Genomic DNA, 23,943 nt, shown 5'->3' on the forward strand with positions numbered 1-23,943 from the left:
GGAGTAAAGTACGATAGGATGTGCTCTCCACATCCGTCATGGTTTCCAGTTGCTTTAGAGATGCTCCTTATTCAATATTAGCTTACACGGCCCACAATTACAGCGTCAGCCGTGGACTTCAAATCCACTTCACTGCTTTGATACGGTTGTTCTGAGAGATACACACTACCTGAATTCAGCTCAGTTTAATTACAGTATTTCCTTAGGTCTTGTTGAAGATCATTTTAACCTTTTGGTAGAACGCTTTTTGAATTATGATATACTTTTGAAAACAGTTTTGTATTTAACTCAACAATTAAAAGGCATAGACACTCAAAAATTAAAATTCTGTCATCGTTTACTCAACCTCAAGTTGTGTCAAACCTGCATAAGTTTCTTTCCTCTGCTGAACACAAAAGAAGATATTTTGAAGAATGTGGGTAAAAGATGACAATTTTCATTTTTGGGTGAACTATCCCTTTACGACATTTCTACTACTTTTTTACAATTACAATTATTGTGATATGATATTGATGAGACATTGAAATTCTGTCTAATACAGCAAAGGTAATAATTTCATGGTCGATAACCAGGGGTGCACATAAGTGCTGCGCAGGTGTGCATGCCTGACCAGTGCTGTGTAAATAAGTTCAGAGAGCTGTTAATGTGTTAATTAATCACAGTTTTATATTGACTAACTGTAATGCTGTATAAGATTTCCATTTGAACTGAAAGTATAAATCTAGGCTATAAACGTACATTTCATTCACTGACATGCTTCACTCAGCAGCGCTAAGCCTGGCAGCGCATATGTTTACTTGCCGGCAATCCGCAAAAAATAAAATCTTACTGATTTTAGGTTTGAAAATGATGCTAAATTCATATTAAAAATTAATAAATAAATAAATAAAAAGAAAAAAATAATGTAAATATTAGCATTTTTATACTATAAAGTATTTTTTTTTATTTAATACTCACTTTTATTTTATTAAAGTATTATCACATTTTATTTTATATAAAAAAATAAAGTGCAATTATATTACTATTATTAATCTATTTTTATAGTTATATTTAATGGGTCACACGACATGCAGTATGAGCACCAAACCAAATCACCAGGTGCTCTCATAAGAACCAGACTGAAAAACTGCACCCTGTCGATAGACTGATACATGGCTGATATTAAAAATTGCATACTATTTTGTCTAAACAGATTAAACAAAACACTAAAAACTAGTATCATTTTTTAAACGAGGAATTTCAACATTACAACATACAATATATAAATTAGATATACATTTTGAGATTTATTATGATATTCAACAGTGTTATTAAATCATTACTGAGTTTTAAAGAGTAACATTGAAGTAAGAGTATTTTTCTCTAAATTTAAAACAATCTCCAATAACAGAAGATAACCTGATACAGTTTTTTATAAGTATTAAATATATGCATTAAACTGCTCAAAAAGTGACAGTAAAGACATAAAAAATGTAGCAAAAGATTTATATTTCAAATAAATTTCAAATACATTTTTTTAAATAAATTCACATAAAAGTTATTTTGAACTTTTCATTAAAAACAATCCTGAAAAAAAAATGTATCACGGTTTCCCCAGAAATGATTTCTGAAGGATCATGTGACACTAAAGACTGGAGTAATGATGCTGAAAATTCAGCTTTGATCATTGATTTTAAACTTATTCTATATTTAGAATAATATTTTGTGTAATAATAATATTTCACAATATTACAGCTTTTACTGTATTTTTTTATCAAATTAATGCAGTCTTTGGTGCAAGAGGCAACATTAAAAATATGAATAGGAATAAGAATATCCTGAATGAATAAGAAATCCTACCAACCCCAGACTTTTAAAAGGTAATGTATATAGTCCTGAAGTATTGTACACTTGATACACTAATGTGCTTTACAAACATAAAATGCAGTTTTATATGATTTAGAAGTTTAACACACAACTTATTCTCATTAAAAGACAAAAGATAGTAGAAGATAAACTCTGTTAGGTGGAGAAAAAAAAAAAACTTAAAAAGAAAGTTTTTTTTTTTTTTTTACCATTAATGGGCATCTCAACCATTTAGTGGAGGCTCATAATACAAGGTTTGAAGTGTTTCCTGTAATGTTCTACATTGTATTGCTGAGAAAAGAGTGTTTTGTCTGTGGTAAAGACTCATGGTAAAGTGCTTTATAACCCAACAATAAATAGCCACAATTTCGAGCTAGTATCTCTGAGAGTGGCTGAAAATAAAACATAGTGAAGAATGGTTTATAACCATTTTGCCTTATGGGTTTCCCAGATAATCAGTCACTGGAAGAGAGTGACATTTACAGGGCACTTACGTCCCCTTTTAGATGGCCCATAAATATCAAAAGTGAGACTGATGGGGAAAAAGCAAGTGTCCTGACTTTTCTGAGGGCTGAATTAACTCTATAATGGAAGAACAGAGCATCAATACAACAAATGATACTAAATATCTCAGATCAACAAAACAAATATGGTACAAACTGATTTACCACACAAATGAATCCGTCATCAGCGACTCCTATCCTGGGCTACAGGTGTCAAACAATTCAGAGCTCAAACCGTTTAAGTCTCACTGAAAAACAGGCACACACATAAAGGGCACGAGAAGTCCTCACGGGTCTCCAGAGGTCTGACTTACTGGTGAATGGCTTGAAGGAACTTGCGTTGATGTTTCCTGACTTTGGAGTGGTCCATCTTCCTCACCAGCTTGGTGTTTTTATAAATGAGCCACGTCTCCCTGAGAACATTAGCAGCTGTGTTTTTCACCTGTGGGAGAGTTAGCATTGTAGCATTTAGCTCTCGGTCCTGCTGAGGCTTCCTGGGCCCCGATGTTTGAATATGGCTTACTTGGTTTGCATAATAAGTTTCAATATAGCATAAACTTAGGATATCTACTGGAATAGTAGGTCTAAGATATGTTGTTCTCTTAACTCTCAATGTGATTTAGCTGTGCATTTCAATGCAATAAGTAAGTGGGACAGGGGCTCAGGGACGGGTGCTCCAAAAATGTCAAAACATTACATAATAAACGTTTGACCAAAACATAGCAGATGGGACACTGTTTGGGAAACCTGTTTGAAAAAAATTATAATTTTGGTAACACTGTAGAGATTAAAATTTGGGTTCTGGAAGTAAAAATCCCATTTATTTTCTCATTAGCAACTGATTTTCAGCGATAACTTATAAACCTTTAAAGACAGACCAACTATGAGTTATGAGGTTGTTGATCGATGGTATATGCTTCTGCTGAAGCCATCAGCCCACATTATTCAACTTGTTTTTTTAATAGTGTTCATCAATGTGAAAAACTACATTACCCTTAATTCTGCAAAGAAATCCAACAGAGAATCGTGACAAATGAACTCTCTCTATATGTAACTTATACAGTGCCATTCAAAAGTTTGGGATCAGTAAGATATTAATTTTTTTTTTTTTTAATGGAGTCTCTTCTGCTCATCAAGGCTGTATTTATATGATCAAAAAACAGAAAAAGAAGGAATATTGTGAAATATTATTGGTTTCCTATTTTAATATACTTTAAAATGTAATTTATTCTGCAAAGCTGAATTTTCAGCACCATTACTCTAGTCTTCAGTGTTACATGATCCTTCAGAAATTATTCTAATATGATGATTTATTATCAGTGTTGAAACTGTTGTGCTGCTTAATATTTTTTTTTTGTGATACTTTTTTCTTTGATTCTTTGATGAATAAAAAGTTTAAAAGAAAAGCATTTATTCAAAATAGAAATCTTTTCTAACAATTTAAGTCTTTACTATCACTTTTTATCCATTTAACACATCCCTCCTGAATAAAAGTATTAATTTCTTTAAAAAAAAAGAAAACAAAAAAATTTACTGACCCCAAACTTTTGAATACATTTTTTATGAATATTTAGTTTAACACAAAATTACTATTTTGAATAAAACACTGTTCTTTTTAGCTTTTTATTTATCAAAGAATCCTGAAAAAAGTATCACAGGCCAAAAAACATATTAAGCAGCACAACTGTTTCCAACAATAATTACAAATCAGCATATCAGAATGATTTCTGAAGGATCATGTGACACTGAAGACTGGAGTAATGATGCTGAATATTCAGCTTTGCTCACAGGAATAAATTATATTTTAAAGTAACCTATATTAAAATAGAAAACTGTTATTTTAAATCGCAATAATAGATTTTACAATATTACAGTTTTTTCTGTATTTCCGATCAAATAGATACAGCCTTGATGAGCGTAAGAAACTTCTGTAAAAAAAACATTAAAAAAAACAACAACTTTTGAACGGTATTGTGTATAAAATCAACACCTTCAAGTCAATAGTTTTTTATTTATCTTTTATTTATCGTTATTTAACATTTTTAATTTATGATGTTCGCAATGGTTCATGGGATTGTACTTGTTTCCTTCGCAGTTACCGTACACAGTCTCGTACCTTTGTAAAAATGTTTTGCTTCAAATCAGTTTGTAATGTTGTGGTTCACCTCATAGCTAGTTGGTTCGGTTCATGGCTTACAATCTGTATCTTTGATAAAGACTTTTATAAAGTCCCTATGGAAAAAAGAATGGCAAATATACTTCCAAAACACTAGCACTATATAGAGTTTGGTGTTAGCTTGTTGCAGAGCATTAGCATTAGCATTAAGCCTAAGTTAACGTAATCAGCTAATCGTAAAAGAATATACTTTGTTTATGTGACAAAGCTTATCTGGCTAACCAAGTAAGCCATGCTTGTAGAATGAAAGCCTATTTTTTGACATTTCCAGCCTATTTCACACATTTCTGACAATGTCATAGTTGTTTTTAACATCATTGTTAGTAATCTTCCTCTCAAAAAGCTGAATTTTGTGTATTTTGAAAATCAGGTTTCAAAATACTGTTTTGTAAGCAGCGTGTCACCTTAATACATTCAAACATTTTGTTTATATTTAATAAATGCAACTTATTTTCCTCTTTGCATAAGATGGATATTATTTTCACAGGTTTGCAGACATTAAGAATAAACGGTGACATAAGATGCCAAAAGGCTCATGTTTAGGAGTTCAGACTTACCCTTTTTGTCAGCTGGGTGTCCATCATAAAGTTATGTACATGTTTTTCGGCTTTGGTTAATTCCAGTTTTTTTGCGACCACAGCGACCACCAAAGCAGTGCATCCGGCTCCCTGACAAAATAAACAGCCGCCTTAAGCTTTGAGTCTAAAACAAACCCTACTTTAAGCTGAGATAAAGCACTTACCATAATGCCGGTGAGGAGACAGACTCCTTTCCCACAGTATGTATTGGGGACCATATCCCCATATCCAATGGTTAGAAAAGTTATTGAGATCAACCACATGGCTCCAAGGAAATTGCTGGTTACATCCATGTTGTCATGGTATCTGGTAAGGGTAAAATGGCATTAGAAAAACAACTACAATTACTTTACACCCACCTATGACAGACTTAATTGTAAGTTAATCAATCAGCCGTGAAAATTGTGCTAATTTGTCTCGCATTATACATTTAAGTAGTGCTCGCTCCACCGCAGAAGTTGGACATGCTGTTGTTGCTGTAAGCTAATACTTAATTGGCTAATTGAGGGATCTAGCTGAGTTGGGACACAATTGACTCGGTTTCCAAACCTATTTAACTGCTGTTTAAAAGGTTACACAGCTCACAGAGGCTCTCCAGGTCTGCAACGTGAGAGATTTGATACTCTATAGGGTTTAACAGGTTGAGAGAAAGGCACAGTATCTTTTTTTTCTGAAATTATGCATGTTTGATGCTAATAGCTCAGTTTCTAGAAAATGTGAATATTTTACTTCTATACAATTGTATATAATTGAGAATACATATATATACACAATATCTAATTGTATGCTGTAACCGCGTCGCACCCAACAAAAGAATTGTGTGTCGATCTTATTTTCTAAATTAAATCACCTAGTAAAGTGTGAATTACCACAAAATGAATTTATGAATTTAAATTTGTATAACTAAAATCATATCAAAATAATAAAATATAATAATAATATAATATAATATACATTCTAAAATGTATCTTAACATTTTCTAAAAAAACAAACTCACCTAGTAACTGTAAGTTACCAAAACATGAATAAATGATAACTGTATAATGTAAAAAATATATAAAATATAATATAAAATGTATATATACACATTTTCTAAAATACTCACCTAATAGCTGTGAGTTACCATGCATTTATGACAACTGTACAATTAAAAAAAAAATATATATATAATATAAACTCTATATATATATATAAACTCTATATATATATATATATATATATATATATATATATATACTAAAATATATATATACATATTCAGAAAAAAAAAATCACCTAGTAACGTAAATTGCCAAAACACAAATTAATAATAATCATATAATTAAAAAAAATATATAATCTATTAACAGAATATAATAGAATAGATGTTTTACATTATATAATCTAAAATACATATTCTAAAATGTATATATACATTTTCTTAAAAAAGTAAATGACCAAAACATGAATTCATGATAATTGTATGATGTAAAAAAAAAAAAATCTAATCTATTAAAATTATACATATATTTTTATATAATATAAGTCATGTAGTAACTGTGAATTACCAAAATAACATTACTACTTCTGTGTAATTATTGGTATATATGAATAGTGTAGTTATATTCATACAATGTGTCTTAAAGACCTAAAGATCTCTCCATCAAACCAAACTTCCATAATCTACTGTCAGAGCAACAAAGTGGGCCACCTTTCGCACGCCCTCACAGTCCAGGCGGCGATGATCCACAGAGAAATGGTGAACACCAGCAACACTGTGCCGGGACAGATAGTCATGAGGGTCTTCATGACAAAGCGTGTGTTGAAGTTTATCTTGTTGAGGGCACCGATACTGCGCGACGACGCATCGGTGAAGAGTTTGCTATGCAGCAGCATGACGCGAGCAATGAGGTACAGACGGAGAAACATGGGAATGGACAGAATGATATCCACGTCGGCGTCCGTCTTGGACGGTGCGTAGGAAAAGGCGAGCCGCGCTGTCCAAGTGAAGGTGTAGTTGCCCGGGATGGGGTGTATGGCACACACCAAGATCTCCAGACAGATGAAGAAGATGCGCTCGTAGGTCATGGCTATCCTCCAGTCGTCTGCAGCGTTGTCCACCATGAACAGCTATCAGGAGGGGGAAAAAAAGCACAGGAAAATTAAGCTGTAGAAGCAGGGGGAAAAAAGTCAATTTTATCTTCCAGAAATGCAAAAAATAAATAAATAAATTAGTGCTGTCAAACGATTAATCTTGATTAATTACATCCAAAATACAAAAAAATGTTTACATAATATGTGTGTGTGTACGGTGTATAACTAATATATATATATATATATATATATATATATATATATATATATATATATATATATATATATATATATAAAAAAAAAATACACACACATGCATGTGTATATTTTTGAAAAATTTATATTTTTGAAAGAAGTCTCTTTTGCTTACCAAGGCTGCTTTTATTTTATATAATATATATATACATTTTACATTTACATTTAGTCATTTGGCAGACGCTTTTATCCAAAGCGACTTACAATTGGGGGGATATATATACACATGTAAATATTTTCAAAATATACACTGTGTGTGTATTTACATAATAAATATATACAGTACACACACATATATTATGTAAACAAAACAAAAAAATCGTTTAACAGCACTAAAATAAATAAATAAATATTTTCTAATTAAATGTAAAGAATAAAACAGAAGTAGATTCATTCTTAATTGATAAATTATAACAAATAATATAAAAAATAAAAAAGTTATTTTCTTAAATAATATTTTTGCACCTAAAGTTTTTTTCCTCCCCAAGTGAGAATTTATTCTGTTCACTTTATTCTCCTCACTAACTGTAATTTCAACCTCGGCCTGTCAGCTTCTGCCAAGGTGCACTGCTCACAGGCTTCTCTCACGTGCCAGATACAGCCAGGGTTCTCTCCAATTGACCAGCAGGCTCTGGAACCGCATTGCTTTTTTTCTACTTTTGCTACATAGAAAATCTCCCTCTTTCCCCTTTTCCCTGATCCTATATATATTTCCACACAGTATGGATCTGGTTCGCTTCATAACAGTACAACCGTTACTGTTCACTTTTTCAGCGCCCTTGTTATCCCTTTCAATTTCTCAGCAGGTTTTTCATTTTTACATTCATTTCACATTTTTCTCAAGGAAGAAAACACTGAACTAATGCTGTAACTAAGAAACTCTCTCCCTTGATACATTACTGTAATATTAAAAGTTAAAATTAATATCAGAACCCAAACTATGCAACTGAAATTAATTCAATTTCTATTTATTTTCAGATAAGATAAACACTCAAATAAAACTATGTGGTGTTCAAGCATTTAATATATAAAAATGCATAATTTTGCAGTTTTTAACTTTTATTATATAGGAGGTGCGCTACAAATAATGTTTAGTGAAGTTGTGTTTGCGTCGACAGATCTTGTGATTTAAGAATCAATATCTGTTTATAAAATGAGGATTGATTAAAACATTTCAACCCAGCACTTGAATGAACTACTCATCCCATAACTCATGTGAATCCCATAAATCATGTAAATTAATAAATACAATAGTAAAACATCAATATTCACTTAGTCAATGATTTTTTTCTATAAAAACAAAACATTTAAAGTTTATCGCAAAATATTCAGATATAGCCTATACAAAAATGTAAGCGGTTTGAGGATGTAGGGAAACTCTTTTCATTTGCAATGCTGCTAAGTGCTTTTAAATTGCTTTCTGTTTCCATAGCAACAGCGACTTCTCTGATTGGCCGAGGCCTCTTCAGCATCATGGGTAGTGTAGTTCTTCACTAATAGGGCCCTACGATTTCCGCAATGCAGAAAACGCGGACGGAATCGCAGAAGCCAGACATAAAAATGGAATTTACTGTATAACTCGGAATTTCACGGAATTTGCCAAATTTTGGATGGATACAACAAAAGTAGGTCAGTACACTTAAATCAAAACGGGCTTTAAAAATGTAACTTTTGTTCAACTTTTAATGAATTGCTGTTTAATATTGTTAGTTTCAGGATTTCAATTAATTAGACATGCTTTTTGATTAATAAATTCAATTTAACCATTAAAACAGAGTCTAGAAAAATTCAAATGGAAAAAAATAGAATTCGGAAAGGCCCTACACAAGGAATTCTTAAAAAAGTTGAAATGACACTGATTTTGATACAGCAGCTTCATTTTGCGACATGAAAGGTTTCTGTTAAAAATTGACTTCTCTGTAGAAATAATCAATGGGATTTAACCTCCGGAAGCCGTCTGTTGCGCTCAAGCGTCAGATCTGTTCCTTCCATAACGCTCTGTGCCGATCAGCTGCGGTTTCTTCCTGTGCTTTCAATCACCTCAAGGTACCGACTGCCAACATCAGCGTGAGATATTTCACCAGAGCGGTGCAGTCAGCACAATTCAGAGGCTTCTGCAGACAGACTTTATCCAACGAGACTGTGGCGATCTGATATGAGAAAAGGTGCAAATGATAAACCCCTGATCCAATATGTGCAAACGGCTTTCCTGCCTTCTTACAGCACCGGGCTATTTCACGAGTAATGGGTTTATGCGGCACATAACCGAATTATTCTTTAATATGACTCTTGCTTGAGGCTTTGAGATGCTGCTTCAGTGCTGTCCTGTGGTTTTCCCCTCATGTAGTAGCACACGTATAAAACCTCAACATTTGGACAGTTTAATAGCATTTATGGTCACTTATTTACTCTGCTGGGTCCACCGAATATTGATCATGGGGAAGATGTTTGAATAAATCAAATGACGTGAAACCTGGCAGAGGATAAATGCAAATGTTAGAATATAAACTGACACGCTGCCAAATAACCTTGATTTAGACTGAATTCCTAATCTCTAAATTCATCATTAAGAAAAACTGCTCCACTTCTGGAGGCAAATGAGATTAATAACCCATAATGCATTAAAACATTAAGTAAATCTGAGTGCTGCTTGACCATACAAAAACGTGTTGAGGTGACTTCCAGCACAGTGCTATGCTGATGCTAATAATTCTGAGCAGCACATTGTTATGCTGTTGCTACCATAGATACCACATTCGACGGCACTAGACATGTCGACACATCAACCTCGGAACAGTCAATGTGTCTTCACTCACAGTATAAATCAATGAGTTTTCCAAGATCCCACAACACTGCACAGCCTCTGGTTGTAAAAACCTCTGAGATTTAAACTCTGAAGAAACAGACTAACCATTCATACAAACGGTTTTGTGGTTTTATATGTTCAAACTGTCCATTTCAATCAATGCATCACATCAGATCTCAACTAAAATCAATGATTTGCTTATGTTGTCACTCAAAAATGTTCATATTATATTATATGTCATATTAGTTCTTCAAGGGCCTAAATGGAAAATAAAGATGAATTATCATTCTTTATTAATGAAAAACATTTACAGTTTTACATTAAACTTTTCACACTAAATATACTAAATGCACTTGGCTACAATTTGTTGATGATGTTTACATGACTGAATATTATAGTCATTTTTCAAATCCTTAGTATGAGCAACAATAATTGATGGTATAGTAATGCTTGCTTTGAAATCATCACTAAAAATTTATTTAAAAGTTTTTTTCTTCTTTTTTTTTCTGAGCACTAAATTTCTTCAATGGCAATAATTTTAAGGTTACAATTGTTCAAATTATTTTTTTTCTGAATTTTTATATAATATTTATTTTTATATTTTTAAAGTAATTAAATTTACCATTAAATGTGTGAAGTTTGATTCATCAGTTCATCATCAAAACTATATTAGCGCATAAAGAGATTAAAATAATTAAATATCATTCTTCATTATTCAACTACATTTTTAATAGTATTTTACTTTTTACATTAAAAATATTAAAAGTACTTCATTACAAGTTGAATGTAAAAAAAAAAAAAAACATTTTATAGAAAATACATAAAAATGGAGTTACTGATAGGCCCACTGAAATATTGAGTTATTTTCCCCAAGCTTAATTGAACAATAATAATTTATGATAATAGTAATGATTCCTTTAGCCACCCTCACTATAAATCTTGAAGCATTCGGACAGAAAATAAATCCTTCATGCCTCAAAACTTTGAGTTTTTTTTTTTTTTTTATTTTGCCAAAAGACTGTATGATAAAATTTCCCTTTTAGACTCATGTAGTACCACCTACACATGCTAATCACATGAATCACACAGCCTCAAAATACGAAACTAATCCCTCGCACATGTGAACACAAAACACACACTCCTATAACATATCCTAATTCAAACACAGCAAAAATACATCAAAAACACAGGATTCTACCAAAAATAAAATCAGGCCTCGCGGGTCTAATCACGTTTGGATGTTCCTGTCTACACCGACTCATGACAGAAATCGTAAGATCAGAAGAAAGGGAGATTTTAGACCAGATAAGACACGTCAAGTGTCCTAAAAGGCCTGACAATTGCCAGAGATGCTGTAACATTAACCAGCCTGTCTGTTAGTTTAGGCTGTTGTTCGACTTTCCGTGCAAGTGTAACTTAGACAGCGAAACACAAGCTGCCTTTCCGGACGGTGACAGGCGCTATCTTACTCAAAGCTTAGCAACAACAACAACTACCAACAAACCACATAGCCTGCACAAAGGATGATAAGCGTGAAGCTTTAATTTTGTTTATATGAGGAAAACATGTCACAAAGCCACCGCTGTCAACTTACTAGCTTCAAAACGGAGCAATTAAACATTTAAAGTTATGTAAGGAAACCTACTTGGTAGGTAAAACCAATTATGGTAATGGACGACCTGCAATACAATACTCAAGGGTGCTTCACCTTCAAGCATCCAATATTCCTACCGAGTGCTTGAGCGGGTAGTTCTTGAAAAATGCTGGATTTGACAACAGAGGGGAAGGTGCACATGTAATGGCCTGGTTACGACAGCTAAGGGTCGTACCTGATAATCTCAACAAGTCCGAGAGCATGACTGCGGTGACTCGCTCAACCAAGACGAAACAGATGTGCGAAATATAGATCAAAATAATTCTAAAAATAATAACTGACCAAATATTTAAATTGTATTTTCTTTGAATCCCTCTTTTAAGTAATATATGACAATTATTTAAAGAAATTTGAATATCTGAAATATTGGAATGTTCTGTTTAAAATTATAACACCTTAGAATTTTCTATGGATAAATTACAGTATAGCTGAACGATTTAATCTTTAAAATGATTATTAATAGATTTGGTTTAGTTGAAGATTTTTGACTCATCAATATTCAGCATTTTTCTCAAGTCTATTGACGTCACAGCTTGGTGCATATAAATTGCAATATCATAGAGTGCAGGTAGATTTGCAGTAGTAGCTCCATCACCCCCGGCCTCGTCTAATACAGTTGCAGTAAGTCCTATGAGATACAGCGCTCAGCCCGAATGATGGATGCAAGGCTGACTTTGGCAGAGCATGTGGATTAATGAAAACCGCAATAAAAAACGACCTAAACTGATCAGCGCAACACAAGGTCGATGGCTCTTCTGAAGCAGCCGCACTCAGTGTTGCTTTACCAGACCTGGACTCTGTTAAAACACAGCAACGACACGCTAAACTATCAAACACGTGTCCATACAGGGGGCTTGCTTCTTTTGCTCCTGTTTTCACCTTGCGTCGCCTTGACAAGGGCACAGACAAAGGTTGTCTGTCTTTCTGCTCTTCATCTGTCTAGTAGGCAGCAGGGGTTGGTTACTGGTTTCATAAGAGCTCAATATAACTAATGGAGCATAGCTCAATATTTAATCTGTGTAATGTAGAGAATAGGAACATATATCTTGTCGCTAAGAAAAGAAATCGCTCAATCTCATTAGAGAATTAGGTAGAGAGGTTCAGCACAATTACAAATGAATGCAATGGTTAATTTATGATATCAAAGTGGGTCCTAAGAGGCCACTTTGCTAAGTAAATCCTCAGTTGTAGGTTGCTTTCAGCTTTCAAGTTTCTTTGAAGGAGGACCCGCATGCTTTCAGAGTTTGCATTTGTGTAATTGAAGGCTGCCAGAAAAGGATGACAGCTATTGTATTATTAAATTAACTGTAACCTAATTTAATTATTTTCTCTAGTGGTTTAAATTAAACATACGCAAAATAAAATAATAAAACAAAAGCCACCGTTTCATATGAAATTAATTCCAGCAGTAAAATTGATCAATTTAATTTTAAAACATCTATACTGTAAAGAAAAACTGACCACTTCAAGTCTCTTCTCTAGCGATTTAAATGCAAAATTAAATTAAATTAAATTTAACATTAAGAAACTGTAGAGCCTATTCCTTCTACTAAAACGTTACGCAGAATAGTAGCAAAATGTTTTGGTAAACGAGTGAAGTTGAAATTGAAAAACTTAAATTATTTTTATAATGTTCTGTCTGAAATTATAATCCTTTTTCTACGGACTAAATTACAGTGTAGATGCTCTAGAAATGAAAAGAAATGAAATTGAATTAAATTTTTGCATGCTAAATTTCTTTAAATGATATTTGAAATTATGTAAAATGACTTTATAATGTTTTGCCTAAAATTATAACACCTCAGAATTTTCTAAGAAATAAATTACTGTATAGATGCTGCAACAATTCAAATTATTCATGATATATATTATTATATTTAAATTTTAAATACAATTTTTAAGGAATAGTAGATCCTACTTCTACTAAAACATTGCGAAGAATAGTAATAACATGTTTCAGTATATCAGACAAGAGTGGAGAGATTTGTTTGGGGTTTTTTGCATTTTTTTGTGCACTAAATTTCTTCAAATGACAAATAGTTTAATATATTTAAAATATTGAAAATTATAGATTTTTTTATAATGTTCTGTTGAAAATTACAACACCTTAAAAATTTATCTGAGCTAAATTAAAATATAGATGCTCCGGTAAATTAAACAATTAAATTAGGTTAAATTAAATATTCAATTAAAGTCAAAGCCAGCAGACATCTCAGATTAACTTTATTTAAATGAACATCTTTTACTTTAATTTTATAATCTCTATACTGTAATCCAGCTCAGTGAAAACTCAGGGGTCAGTGGTGAAGGATGGATACGTGACACTCGGCAGTCGTCTCAGGTAGAGTTAGTGGTCACAGAAAAAGGCAGTGCACATCCTCTATAGTGCATCAGCGCTGCTCACGTGCACTCATCACCTGACTCTGCCCTATACATGCACTGACGGTACAAGTGTTAGACATCCCGATTTGTGGTTCAACTGCAGCTAACCATCATATTTCATTGATAAACTGCTGATACAAATGAAGGTCATTGGATAAAAAAAATCGTATCAATATGGCCATGATGTGCATGTATTTATAATGCGTAGAGCCCCCGTCTGGTCCCTTCAGAGAGAAACACATCTCTGGTAAAGCATTCCCATGATTGATGTCCCTCAGAGACTTGTGGGCCCTAAATATTACAGAGAGCACAACTGGCTCATGAATACACGCCGTTATAATTCAACAGTGTGAAAAGTAATAAAACTTCTCAGGCATTTATGGTTGCAGAGCCAGGGCTCTTAATGGCTTTTTGGGGGGAAAAAATTTGCATGCATATTACAAAACAGTGATGTTGTTTCATGCACATGCAGTACAAACACACCCATGTATGTTTCCGTGTACTGTAACAATTTTATGTTGCAATTTGATTGGATTTCAAAAACAAATTGCATGCTTATTTTTTACGCAGAGCAGAAGCATTATTGTATTAAAGGAAGAGTAGGCTACACCCAAAAACGACACTTTTGTCATAATTGATGTTGTTTCAAATCCATACTTTAAATTCAAGTTTTATCTGTGCATGCATTTCCTGGGAGCTGAACTCATGAGCTTGGTGTTGCACTTTTTGAGGAGACTTTTGTGGAGTTTGGCAGAAGCTGGCTGTGGAAATCATTATCTAAATCCATTGTATGGAAACGAGCAGCTTGAACATTCTATCAAACATCTCCTTTTGTGTTTTACAGAAAAATTATATGGGAACAGAACATAATCATTTTATAGATAAAGTGCATAAAAGTGGTTTTTATTCAATTTTTCAGTCCCACTTTATATTAAGTTGCCTTATATGATGTACTTCCATTTAAATTAATCATCTGATACAATGCACTTACATACATGTTTTTACATTGTACTTATATTTTAAAAAATACCTGCATGTAATTGCGTAATTAATTTCTAATTACAGTTATAATTACACTGTTGATCCGTCCCTTACAACTTAACCCACCTTTAACCTACCCATACGAACAAACCTGTCCCTAACCTTACCTGTATCCCACCTCAATAGCAGCAAAAGTGTTTTGCAATACAATATGAACACAATAAGTACATTGTACTTGTACATTGTTGTTAAGGCCACTTAATATAAAGTGGAACCAATTTTACATTTATGGTTTAATTAATTTGAATTTGAATGAATTGATTTTAATTATTTTATTATTTTCCAAGGACTGCCAATCACAATTTTCTGACCATTAGAGCCCTGAAAGAATGAATATGACAGAAAGAAGTGGCATAAATCAATAAATCTTTGATGCTGCATTTCTCCAGCTCTAGTAAATAACAGAATTTTAATTTCTGTGGACTTTTTCTTTTTTAACACTGAGATACAAGAGCCTATCTAGTGAGTTGAAAGGGTGCACTTTCTATACCCTCCTTCTTTTTCATCAGTGCACCAGAATGTTTTATATCTAAGGTAGTTTGTCTGGTTTTGTTGTCATCAGATTGCACGGTTTCTCGTTCCTAATTGACCTAATTGCCTTCACCTCAATGGCCACACTGAGGAAATCTCAACATGGCTCTTTGACATCTCAGTTGGATGGCTGTTCATCACCTGCGGTCTTGGCAAGTACCTAAATTTCTTCTATCCCTGTTGAAGGTCATTTTTTTCGTCTTCTCGTTTTGTCTAACAGTGCATCAAAAACCCTGGAGTCATACTAGATCACAATGCAGAAACCACCTGATTGAGCAACTTCAAAAGTCAAATTTAAGCATGATTCATAATTCATGCAGCCTTCTGCAGCTTTAGTCATTGTCAACGACATTATGGCAAATGACTCACTATTGCTTTGACTTTACCGCAACTTTTTACAAGAATAATTCACTCTGTGGAATACACAAGATGATATTTTGAAGAACGTTAATGCTGCTCTTTTCCAATTAAAGTAAATGGGGATGGATGATGTGAAAAGAGCCAATAAAACACCACAAAAGTAGTCTATGTGAATTCTGTCAAGTCTTATGATGTCAAACCTGGTGTGATGTGTATTGATGCACAATTTTCCAGTAGATACACATAACTAAACTTTGAGAGTAAATGTATTCAGTTTATTGCATGTTCTGAAGTTCTGGTTTTGGAGTTCATGGAGAGGAGCTGCGTGAACATTCTTCAAAATATCTTCTTTTATGTTCTACAGAAGAAAAAAATCATATAGGTTTGGAAGTATATGAAGGTTTGAAAATGATGACAAAATTGTCATTTTCGGGTCCAAAATACTGCTTTCTGGTCACTAACTGAAATCCTGTGTTACAGGATACTATGTATTTACACAGGTGACTAAGAACTAATTTTATTTCCCCTTCACTCTGACCATACACACTATTAACTAATAACACTGTCTCTGTTCTGCCAAAAGCACTATGATCTTGTTGGCACTATGTACTTACTGGCAGTACAAGCTTATTGGTGCTCCTTGGCCTTGTGCTTGATTTATATATTTTGCTATTAACGCAAATATTCGTCAAACCCAGAATATCCACTTTGGTATGATTGCTTCAGCCAAGAAAACTAATTTTCTCATTAGCTGGTCCTTTGATTTTGCCTACAGCTGTCCAAAGCAAATTCCTTTAACCTTTGACAAGGTGCAAAAATCTGATTTTTCATTTGGTCAAAATATAAATGGCGAAAACAGTACATTGGACCACGAAAATGTGTTTTTTGTTAAATTACACCGGTGTGTAAAATGTGCAAACATGCATAATTATTTTTAAGAAGAAAAAAAAGCATTATTTTAAGTAAAAAATAAAATTATGAAATTAGGCTTTTACAGCCATGAAATTCAAAACCCAGGCAACAAACTTGATTCCTGAAATGCATGCAACTCAATGTGAAATTGACACGTCCCTCTGTGATAAAATCCTTTGGACTAATCTGTCCATCCCACAAGAAATTAACAGTGATTTTTCCCTATTGGACAAGCCACACATGGTTTCACTTCATAATAAGCCTGTCTGATTCAATTTGAATTACATATTTGTGTCTATTTGCAAGTTAAATGAAAAAAATAAATGAAAAAATTTCTACAGGATTCCCATACTTTTTGACAACTGGATTAGACTTTATAAAATTATTTTATACATGATGCACATAAAAATGATTTCTGTAATATGAATTACTATTCAATTTTATTACTTTCTATTAGTTATTTTGCTCATTAATTTAATAAGGCCTGCGAATCACAGTTCGTTGAAATTTGCTGGTTTTCCATGACCATGGGAACCCTGAAAGAATGAACATGAAAGATGGAATAAGAAAGAAGTGGAATAAATCAAATAAATCTTTGATGCTACATTTCTCTGGCTGCAGAGTATTTTAAGAAACATCTTGAAGACACATCTTGAAATTTACAGGATTTCATCTTTGCCAACACCAGCTAAAATTCTTAATCTTTTTTGTTAATGCATTACTTAATGCAAAAAAATGCATTACAATGGAGATATAGATGCTGAAATGTATAAAATTCACCAGTAATACAACAATCCACTGATGTAAGGTCACAGGACTGAGTGCTTTCCAAGTACTATAACCATCAAGTCAAGTTCTTTCTCAAATATGGGCAAAAACTGCCTTAAGTGCAGATTTGGACACTTACTATTACCAATATGAAGACATTGTACAGAAAGCCTCCATACTTAATCTATAAACTACATTTCTGTTGAGAGATCACAAGTGCAAGTCCATAGTCAACACAGTTAATAGACTACGAATCTCAGGTTATGCTCAAGTAGATTTCTGTATGATGATATTTTTATGAAGATTAATAAGCGCTTTATTAGGAAAAATGTCCATTCAACCTGGCCTTTTCTATCCAACTAGCTAATAAACTGTGAACGGCTACTGTTAAACAAGGTCAACGAGCCACTGACAGGATTTCATGGCATGATTCGATTAAGACGTGAGAAATGGAGAGGATGCGGTGCTATTGAAGATAATCTGATTGTAATTCTATGGTAATGGGTATCATTTCAAGCACAATGTGTTTAGCATTAGTCTGGAGGGGAGAATGTGTTAAAAAAAACTGCAGAACCGAAAAAGCACCAAAATTAACATGACAGTAAAGTGAAAACACAGTAAACAGCTCTTACTTATTTTTAAAAGCGTTACCTGGATTTCCCTGGCATGATATATGATAATCAACCCAAGAAGAATGATTGTAGAAAGGCTTATCAGGCATTTTAGGGCTAAAGAATACAGTGACTCCTGAAAAAAAGAGAAGAAAAGGACAAATTCAACTCATTTGGATTAGTTGGTTTAAACATACTCTACAATTGCATATTGATTAAACCTGTAAAAATATTACTGAAATACATTAGACTTTTGTGAGGGTTACTCCTTCCTGAAAATACCAAAACATAAGCACTAATCTGAGACCATTATGTAATTTAACTGAAATTTGACTTTAACCTTCCACGTGACGACATAATTTCCTTCATTTTCAACATACTGTATTGACAAAACAATACTATGTCATTTTTAAGACACACTATGATTGATTTTCCTGGTGTTACTCTTACAGGGGAGACACGTGTGGGGATGTGTTCCTCGGAGTGCCCTATTAAAGTCATTCTGATGCAGATAAATAGCTTTTTTGTTCACAGATCAACCATCTAATATAATTTAACAATAAATCGAGAAAATATGAATGCTGTCATTAGGAATCCCTGTGGCAAATTGAATTGCAGTAATGCATATCATCTTTGGGACTTTTATAGATAGAGGTATCAATTATATTACTGTAATTATCTAATTATTTTAAAGTACTTATATAAATAATATAAATGCATTTTACACAAAATAACACAAATATTATTTATTTTTCCAGTAATGTTCCACAAAAAGTAGAAGAAGAAGAGTGCACAATTGACAATAAAAGTAATGACAGGTTAGAATTATTCCAGCAAAAGTTAAGTAATAACTCAATTTGAGTTTCAACTTGATTAAAGTATAACAGCTTGTTCCGGTAATTTGATTGGTCGAGCTTCCCAATAGTGCTGCTAACATTAGGAAGTTTCACTGTTTGCATCATTCCAGTGTTTTCTTTCACGAAAAGAAGCTTGTGTAATTTTTGCATTCATTAATATTAATCGTGTTTATTGAGCTGTTTAAATGCGGCCAAATAAATCACAGCACAAAGACAGCACTCCTGTTTGAGTGATACTGCTTGAATGTGTCGTTCATAAAGAACACGAATTTTAAAGTTATAAAAAAAGTTTTTTTTGTTTTTTTTTTTATATTTGAACAATTTTAGGTAGCTAAACGATTCCATAGGGAAACCCGACGAAGCAAAGCGTCTTCCAGTAAACGTGACCTTGCCACAGCTCTTCATCCATCCATCCAACCGCTCCCCGCACTTTCCAAACTTGTAGTTTTTCCCCTCTCTCTCTCTCTCTCACTCGCCAGCAGGCAGACCGGACTTAATTAATTCTGACCTAGATGGGGGGACCTGCAGGATTTGGGGACTATTAAGTTACGCACCTTTCCGTAGGCTCCCCACGAGAGTTCAGTTTCAATGACCATCACCACGATGCCAAACATCCCAAAGATGAGCGCGTAGTCGCTCAGGCGCTTTCTTTTCTCAAACAGGGCCCTCCTGTGCCCGAGCTTCTGTCCGATGTTCTGGTTCTTCTTTTTGCCCGATTTGCCGCCGTTGTGGCTACATCCACCCCCTCCGCCTCCCCCGTCCCCCGCCGAGTAAGGCATGAGGGTGGTGGAGTTGTTCTCCGTCTTGGAGGCGAGCGAGTCGGATGCGTCCGCCGCAGAGACGGGCTGCAGCGGCTGGGACTCTGAATCAAACTCGTGCAGGTTTCTGCGGGACGAGCTGAGCGGTCGCATCACGCCGCCGTTGTATCTGCAGCTGCTCATGGCTATTTGGGTGTAAGAGTTACTCTCTCTGTGGCTGCTGGTCGGACTGCCCCGAATTTGCTGCCGGTTGTGATCGCGATGAGGATGATGATGGTGTCTGGATGAACTACCATGACTAGAGGGCGTGAACTCGCTGTACTGAGCGCCTTGCCTGGTTGAAGATGAGACGGACGGTGTCCTTAAAGTTCCCAGCGGCGTCCCGTGCAAAGGCTGGCTTTTTCTGGCATCCTCGCAGGTGGAGGAGTTGTTGCAGGTGCAGTGCCTGATGGAGCGCTCTTCCTCCCGTCCGCAGTAGTGCTGCTTATAGTGCTGCTGCTGCTCTGGATAGAAATCGTTCTGCAACTGCAATGGGGTTTCCATCTCAGAGCTGCCGTTTAAAGCAGAGCCCCGTGCAAGCACCCTACCGAGGGGGCGTTGTGATGAGTTACGGGGGATAAAAGCTGGCGCGAGGTTGGACCCACCTCGGCTTCTGTAGAAGTGCGAGCGCGCTTCCGATTGGCCGAGCGACCCAAAACAACTGGGCTGACGTCACGCGGGGAAGGTGGCAACATGCGGTTCAAATGTGCAGGCATTCACAACTCAGTTTACTCTAAATCTTATAGGTCTTTGACTCATAAGGTGGAATATTTTTGAATGTGTGTTTCATAATCTGATGTCATTTTAAATGTAAATTAAATGTATATAGAAATTGTAAATGTTTTTAAAGGTTTTTGTTAATTAAAAAATAAACATTATCAACATGTCAATAATCAAGCAATCATTAAAAAAAAAAAAAAAAAAACAATCACCGAGCTGATCTGACATATGCATACCTTAATTTCGATTCTTTACTGTTCTGTTTCTATTTCTTCACTTGAATTTTAAATATGCACAATTTATATAGTCAAATTGGTGCATAATTAGCTTCATTAATTCAATACTATATGAACTTAATTTTAAATACATACTGTATATACAGTCTGAATGAAACACCAGTCAGTCTTGTTCGCAAGAAGAGAAATAAGGAAGAAGAATTATAAATGTGCTCAAATAAATGACCATACACAATTAAATTTACGCAAAATTACGTTAGCTATTGGAGCTCAGTTCATTCATTTTGGATATGTTCTTTGTTTTCTCTTTGGAGGAATAAATTAAATCTCTCTCGTTGTTATTTGTGGAAAAAAAAATTACACTCTTTCTGGAGGCTGTAGGCATGCCAATTTTAAAGGATCAAATAAAAAGTGAATAATTCAATAACTCACTCATAATACACAAAAGACTTCCACTTGTAATGATGTTACCTGCAGAAAGTACCGAACGCATTTGAATGGATTGTTTTAGTGAACCGATTCAAACGATCCGATTCAGTTAGATGAATCTAAATCGCCACTAGTCACAGTACACGTGCACCTGACTACATGGTTTACTCGCGAGACGAACTGGCTGACTTTAAACAACAGCATAGCACAAAATTATGGAAAACAAACTAGTTAATTTCACAAACTGGTAATTGTCATTTATTAAACACTGCGTTCCTTTTCAATGAAAAGCCTACCATTTACATTGCTGTATGCTATATGCGATATTATTGTACTGTTCGTCTGCTGATGCACTGATAATCAGCCCGTTTCTAGCCATATCCTTATGTAAAGGCATGATTTGAATACAGCACGTGTGAAACAGTCTGCGGTATTACTGCAGTCGCAGCACGTCACCTCGCAGCGTCAGCAGCATCTGAAAACCCTTGTTTTTATTGTTGTCTCGCCTCTTGCCAGCTCGCATCCTTATGAAGCATGATCAAGCGCTCCGGTGCACAGGAATGTTGTCAATCAAATAACCAAGCGCTCACACTCGGGCAAGGAAAATGACTGGATTTATGTGTTGCGATTCGGAAACTAGACACATGAACACAGGGCAGGTTGCATTCAAAGACATGTTTGATGGTTTTATACTGCTGCATTTTTCAGTAGGAAACTAGTTTCTTACATATTTTGTTCAGTTGATATGTCTTCACATGAGTCTTTTGTTTTCATGTAAAACGTAAAAAAAAAAAGAGAGAGAAAGAAAGAAAAACAAGATTTTGGGTTAACTATTAGTCTATTTTATTGTGTATATACATGTGTATATACACTGTATTTATATATATATATATATATATATATATATATATATATATATATATATATGGGCCATTCTACAGAATTGGTCCAAAGTCAGAGTTGGAAATGTCTGCAAATTGTAATATGCAAGGTACACATTTCTAGTACTAATTGTGCAGTTAATTCTCATTTTCAGAAAGTTTTGAAATATTTGTCCTGGTAATTTGCATACTAAAACATACTAAAATACAAAATAATTTGCATAACTGTACTAAAATTTAGTTTATTTCTCCCAAATATGAGATACCTTATGTCAGTACCGAAACCATGAAGACAGGTTTCGGTCGTGACTATTCTGTGGGATAACTCCTAAAAAAACAAAGATGTCACTATACCGAGACGCCACCAAATGTTTCGGAATGACTGTTTCGGTGACAATTTTAGATACTCTTGAACCTAGCTCAAGGATGCTAATCAGCATTAATCAACACAGTTCTGAACAGTGGAACACAAAAAATAAATGTTATGGAATAATTCCCATGTGCTTATTTGCAGAAAAAAAGGTGTTTGGTAGTGACGTTCCTTAAAGTGACACGCAGATTTTTCCGATTTTTAACACATTTACCTCAAAATGATGGGGTCTATCTATATCATGTAGTTATGAGAGAAAGTGACAAATATTTCCTGATCATAAATTTAGGGGTGTAGTTAAAACTAATCTCAGCCAATGGACTGCACTGCTTCAGTAAGGACTTGAAAAATTAGGGACACGTTTAAAAAAAAATAAAAAAATCATAATTTCCAAGGAAAATATAAAATATATTTTAACAACTTTAAAGAATCAAAAAGATACTTTTAAAAAATTGGAAAAAAAATACAAAATTTATTTCAATCTCATTTTCATAAGTTAAAATTTAGGGGTTTGGGACAGCCACCTCCCAATTGAAAGTAAATGATGATTTTATATTGTAACGGGGTGAGGAATCACACGACAGGGAATGCAGGTTAAAGGCCCCGAAGGGTGGCTTTATTTAGGAGTGATGGGCAACAACGGGGGAAAAGGGTCCTTGTGGGTGCTCCAGTGCGGTGAATCAGTGAAGTGTTCCAGTGGGGCTGGTCGGTCACACGCTGCTGTCTGTGGGCGAAATGAGAGGGCGCGTTAGTGCTTGGTCTCATGGAGTAGTCTCCTTGTGTGTGTGGCTTACGTGGCTTGTGTAGCCTCCGCCTGATGAGCCGCAGCAGTGACCGATCAGCCTGTGATGAGGATGGGCAGGTGTTCCTCGCTTGTTTCCAGGGCGACGCTGATGACACTTCGGGACGCTCGTCACAATATATATATATATATATATATATATATATATATATATATATATATATATATATATATATATATATATATGAAGAGTTTATTTGCGAAAACAGATAACTCTTTTCAAAAATCACGTTTTTTATTATGTTATCATGTTTTTATTGTTTTATTGTGTTAGTTAGCTGTTTTTTTGTTTTTGTTTTTGTAACCCAGTCAAAATAACCCAACTGCAGTTTGAGATTAATTGGAATGCACAAGCA

The 23,943-nt window shown here is 34.3% G+C and overlaps 1 protein-coding gene across 2 annotated transcripts in view; it reads right to left on the reverse strand.

Annotated features, from left to right (window-relative positions):
* The window catches only part of LOC306864229 (small conductance calcium-activated potassium channel protein 2-like), a 42,881-nt gene extending 22,115 nt beyond the window's left edge, over positions 1-20,766 (reverse strand). For both annotated transcript variants that reach the window (XM_079408076.1, XM_079408077.1), the window contains exons 1-6: positions 19,907-20,766; positions 18,536-18,631; positions 6,793-7,211; positions 5,267-5,408; positions 5,082-5,192; positions 2,663-2,790 (exon numbers count right to left, since the gene is read on the reverse strand). In XM_079408076.1, the coding sequence (XP_079264202.1) occupies positions 2,663-2,790; positions 5,082-5,192; positions 5,267-5,408; positions 6,793-7,211; positions 18,536-18,631; positions 19,907-20,653 (1,643 nt within the window). In that variant the 5' untranslated portion in view covers positions 20,654-20,766. The remainder of the gene's footprint in view (positions 1-2,662; positions 2,791-5,081; positions 5,193-5,266; positions 5,409-6,792; positions 7,212-18,535; positions 18,632-19,906) is intronic.
* Positions 20,767-23,943: the final 3,177 nt, after the last annotated feature.

The sequence above is a fragment of the Barbus barbus genome (assembly GCF_936440315.1).
Source record: "Barbus barbus genome assembly, chromosome: 45".
Taxonomy (NCBI): Eukaryota; Metazoa; Chordata; class Actinopteri; order Cypriniformes; family Cyprinidae; genus Barbus; species Barbus barbus.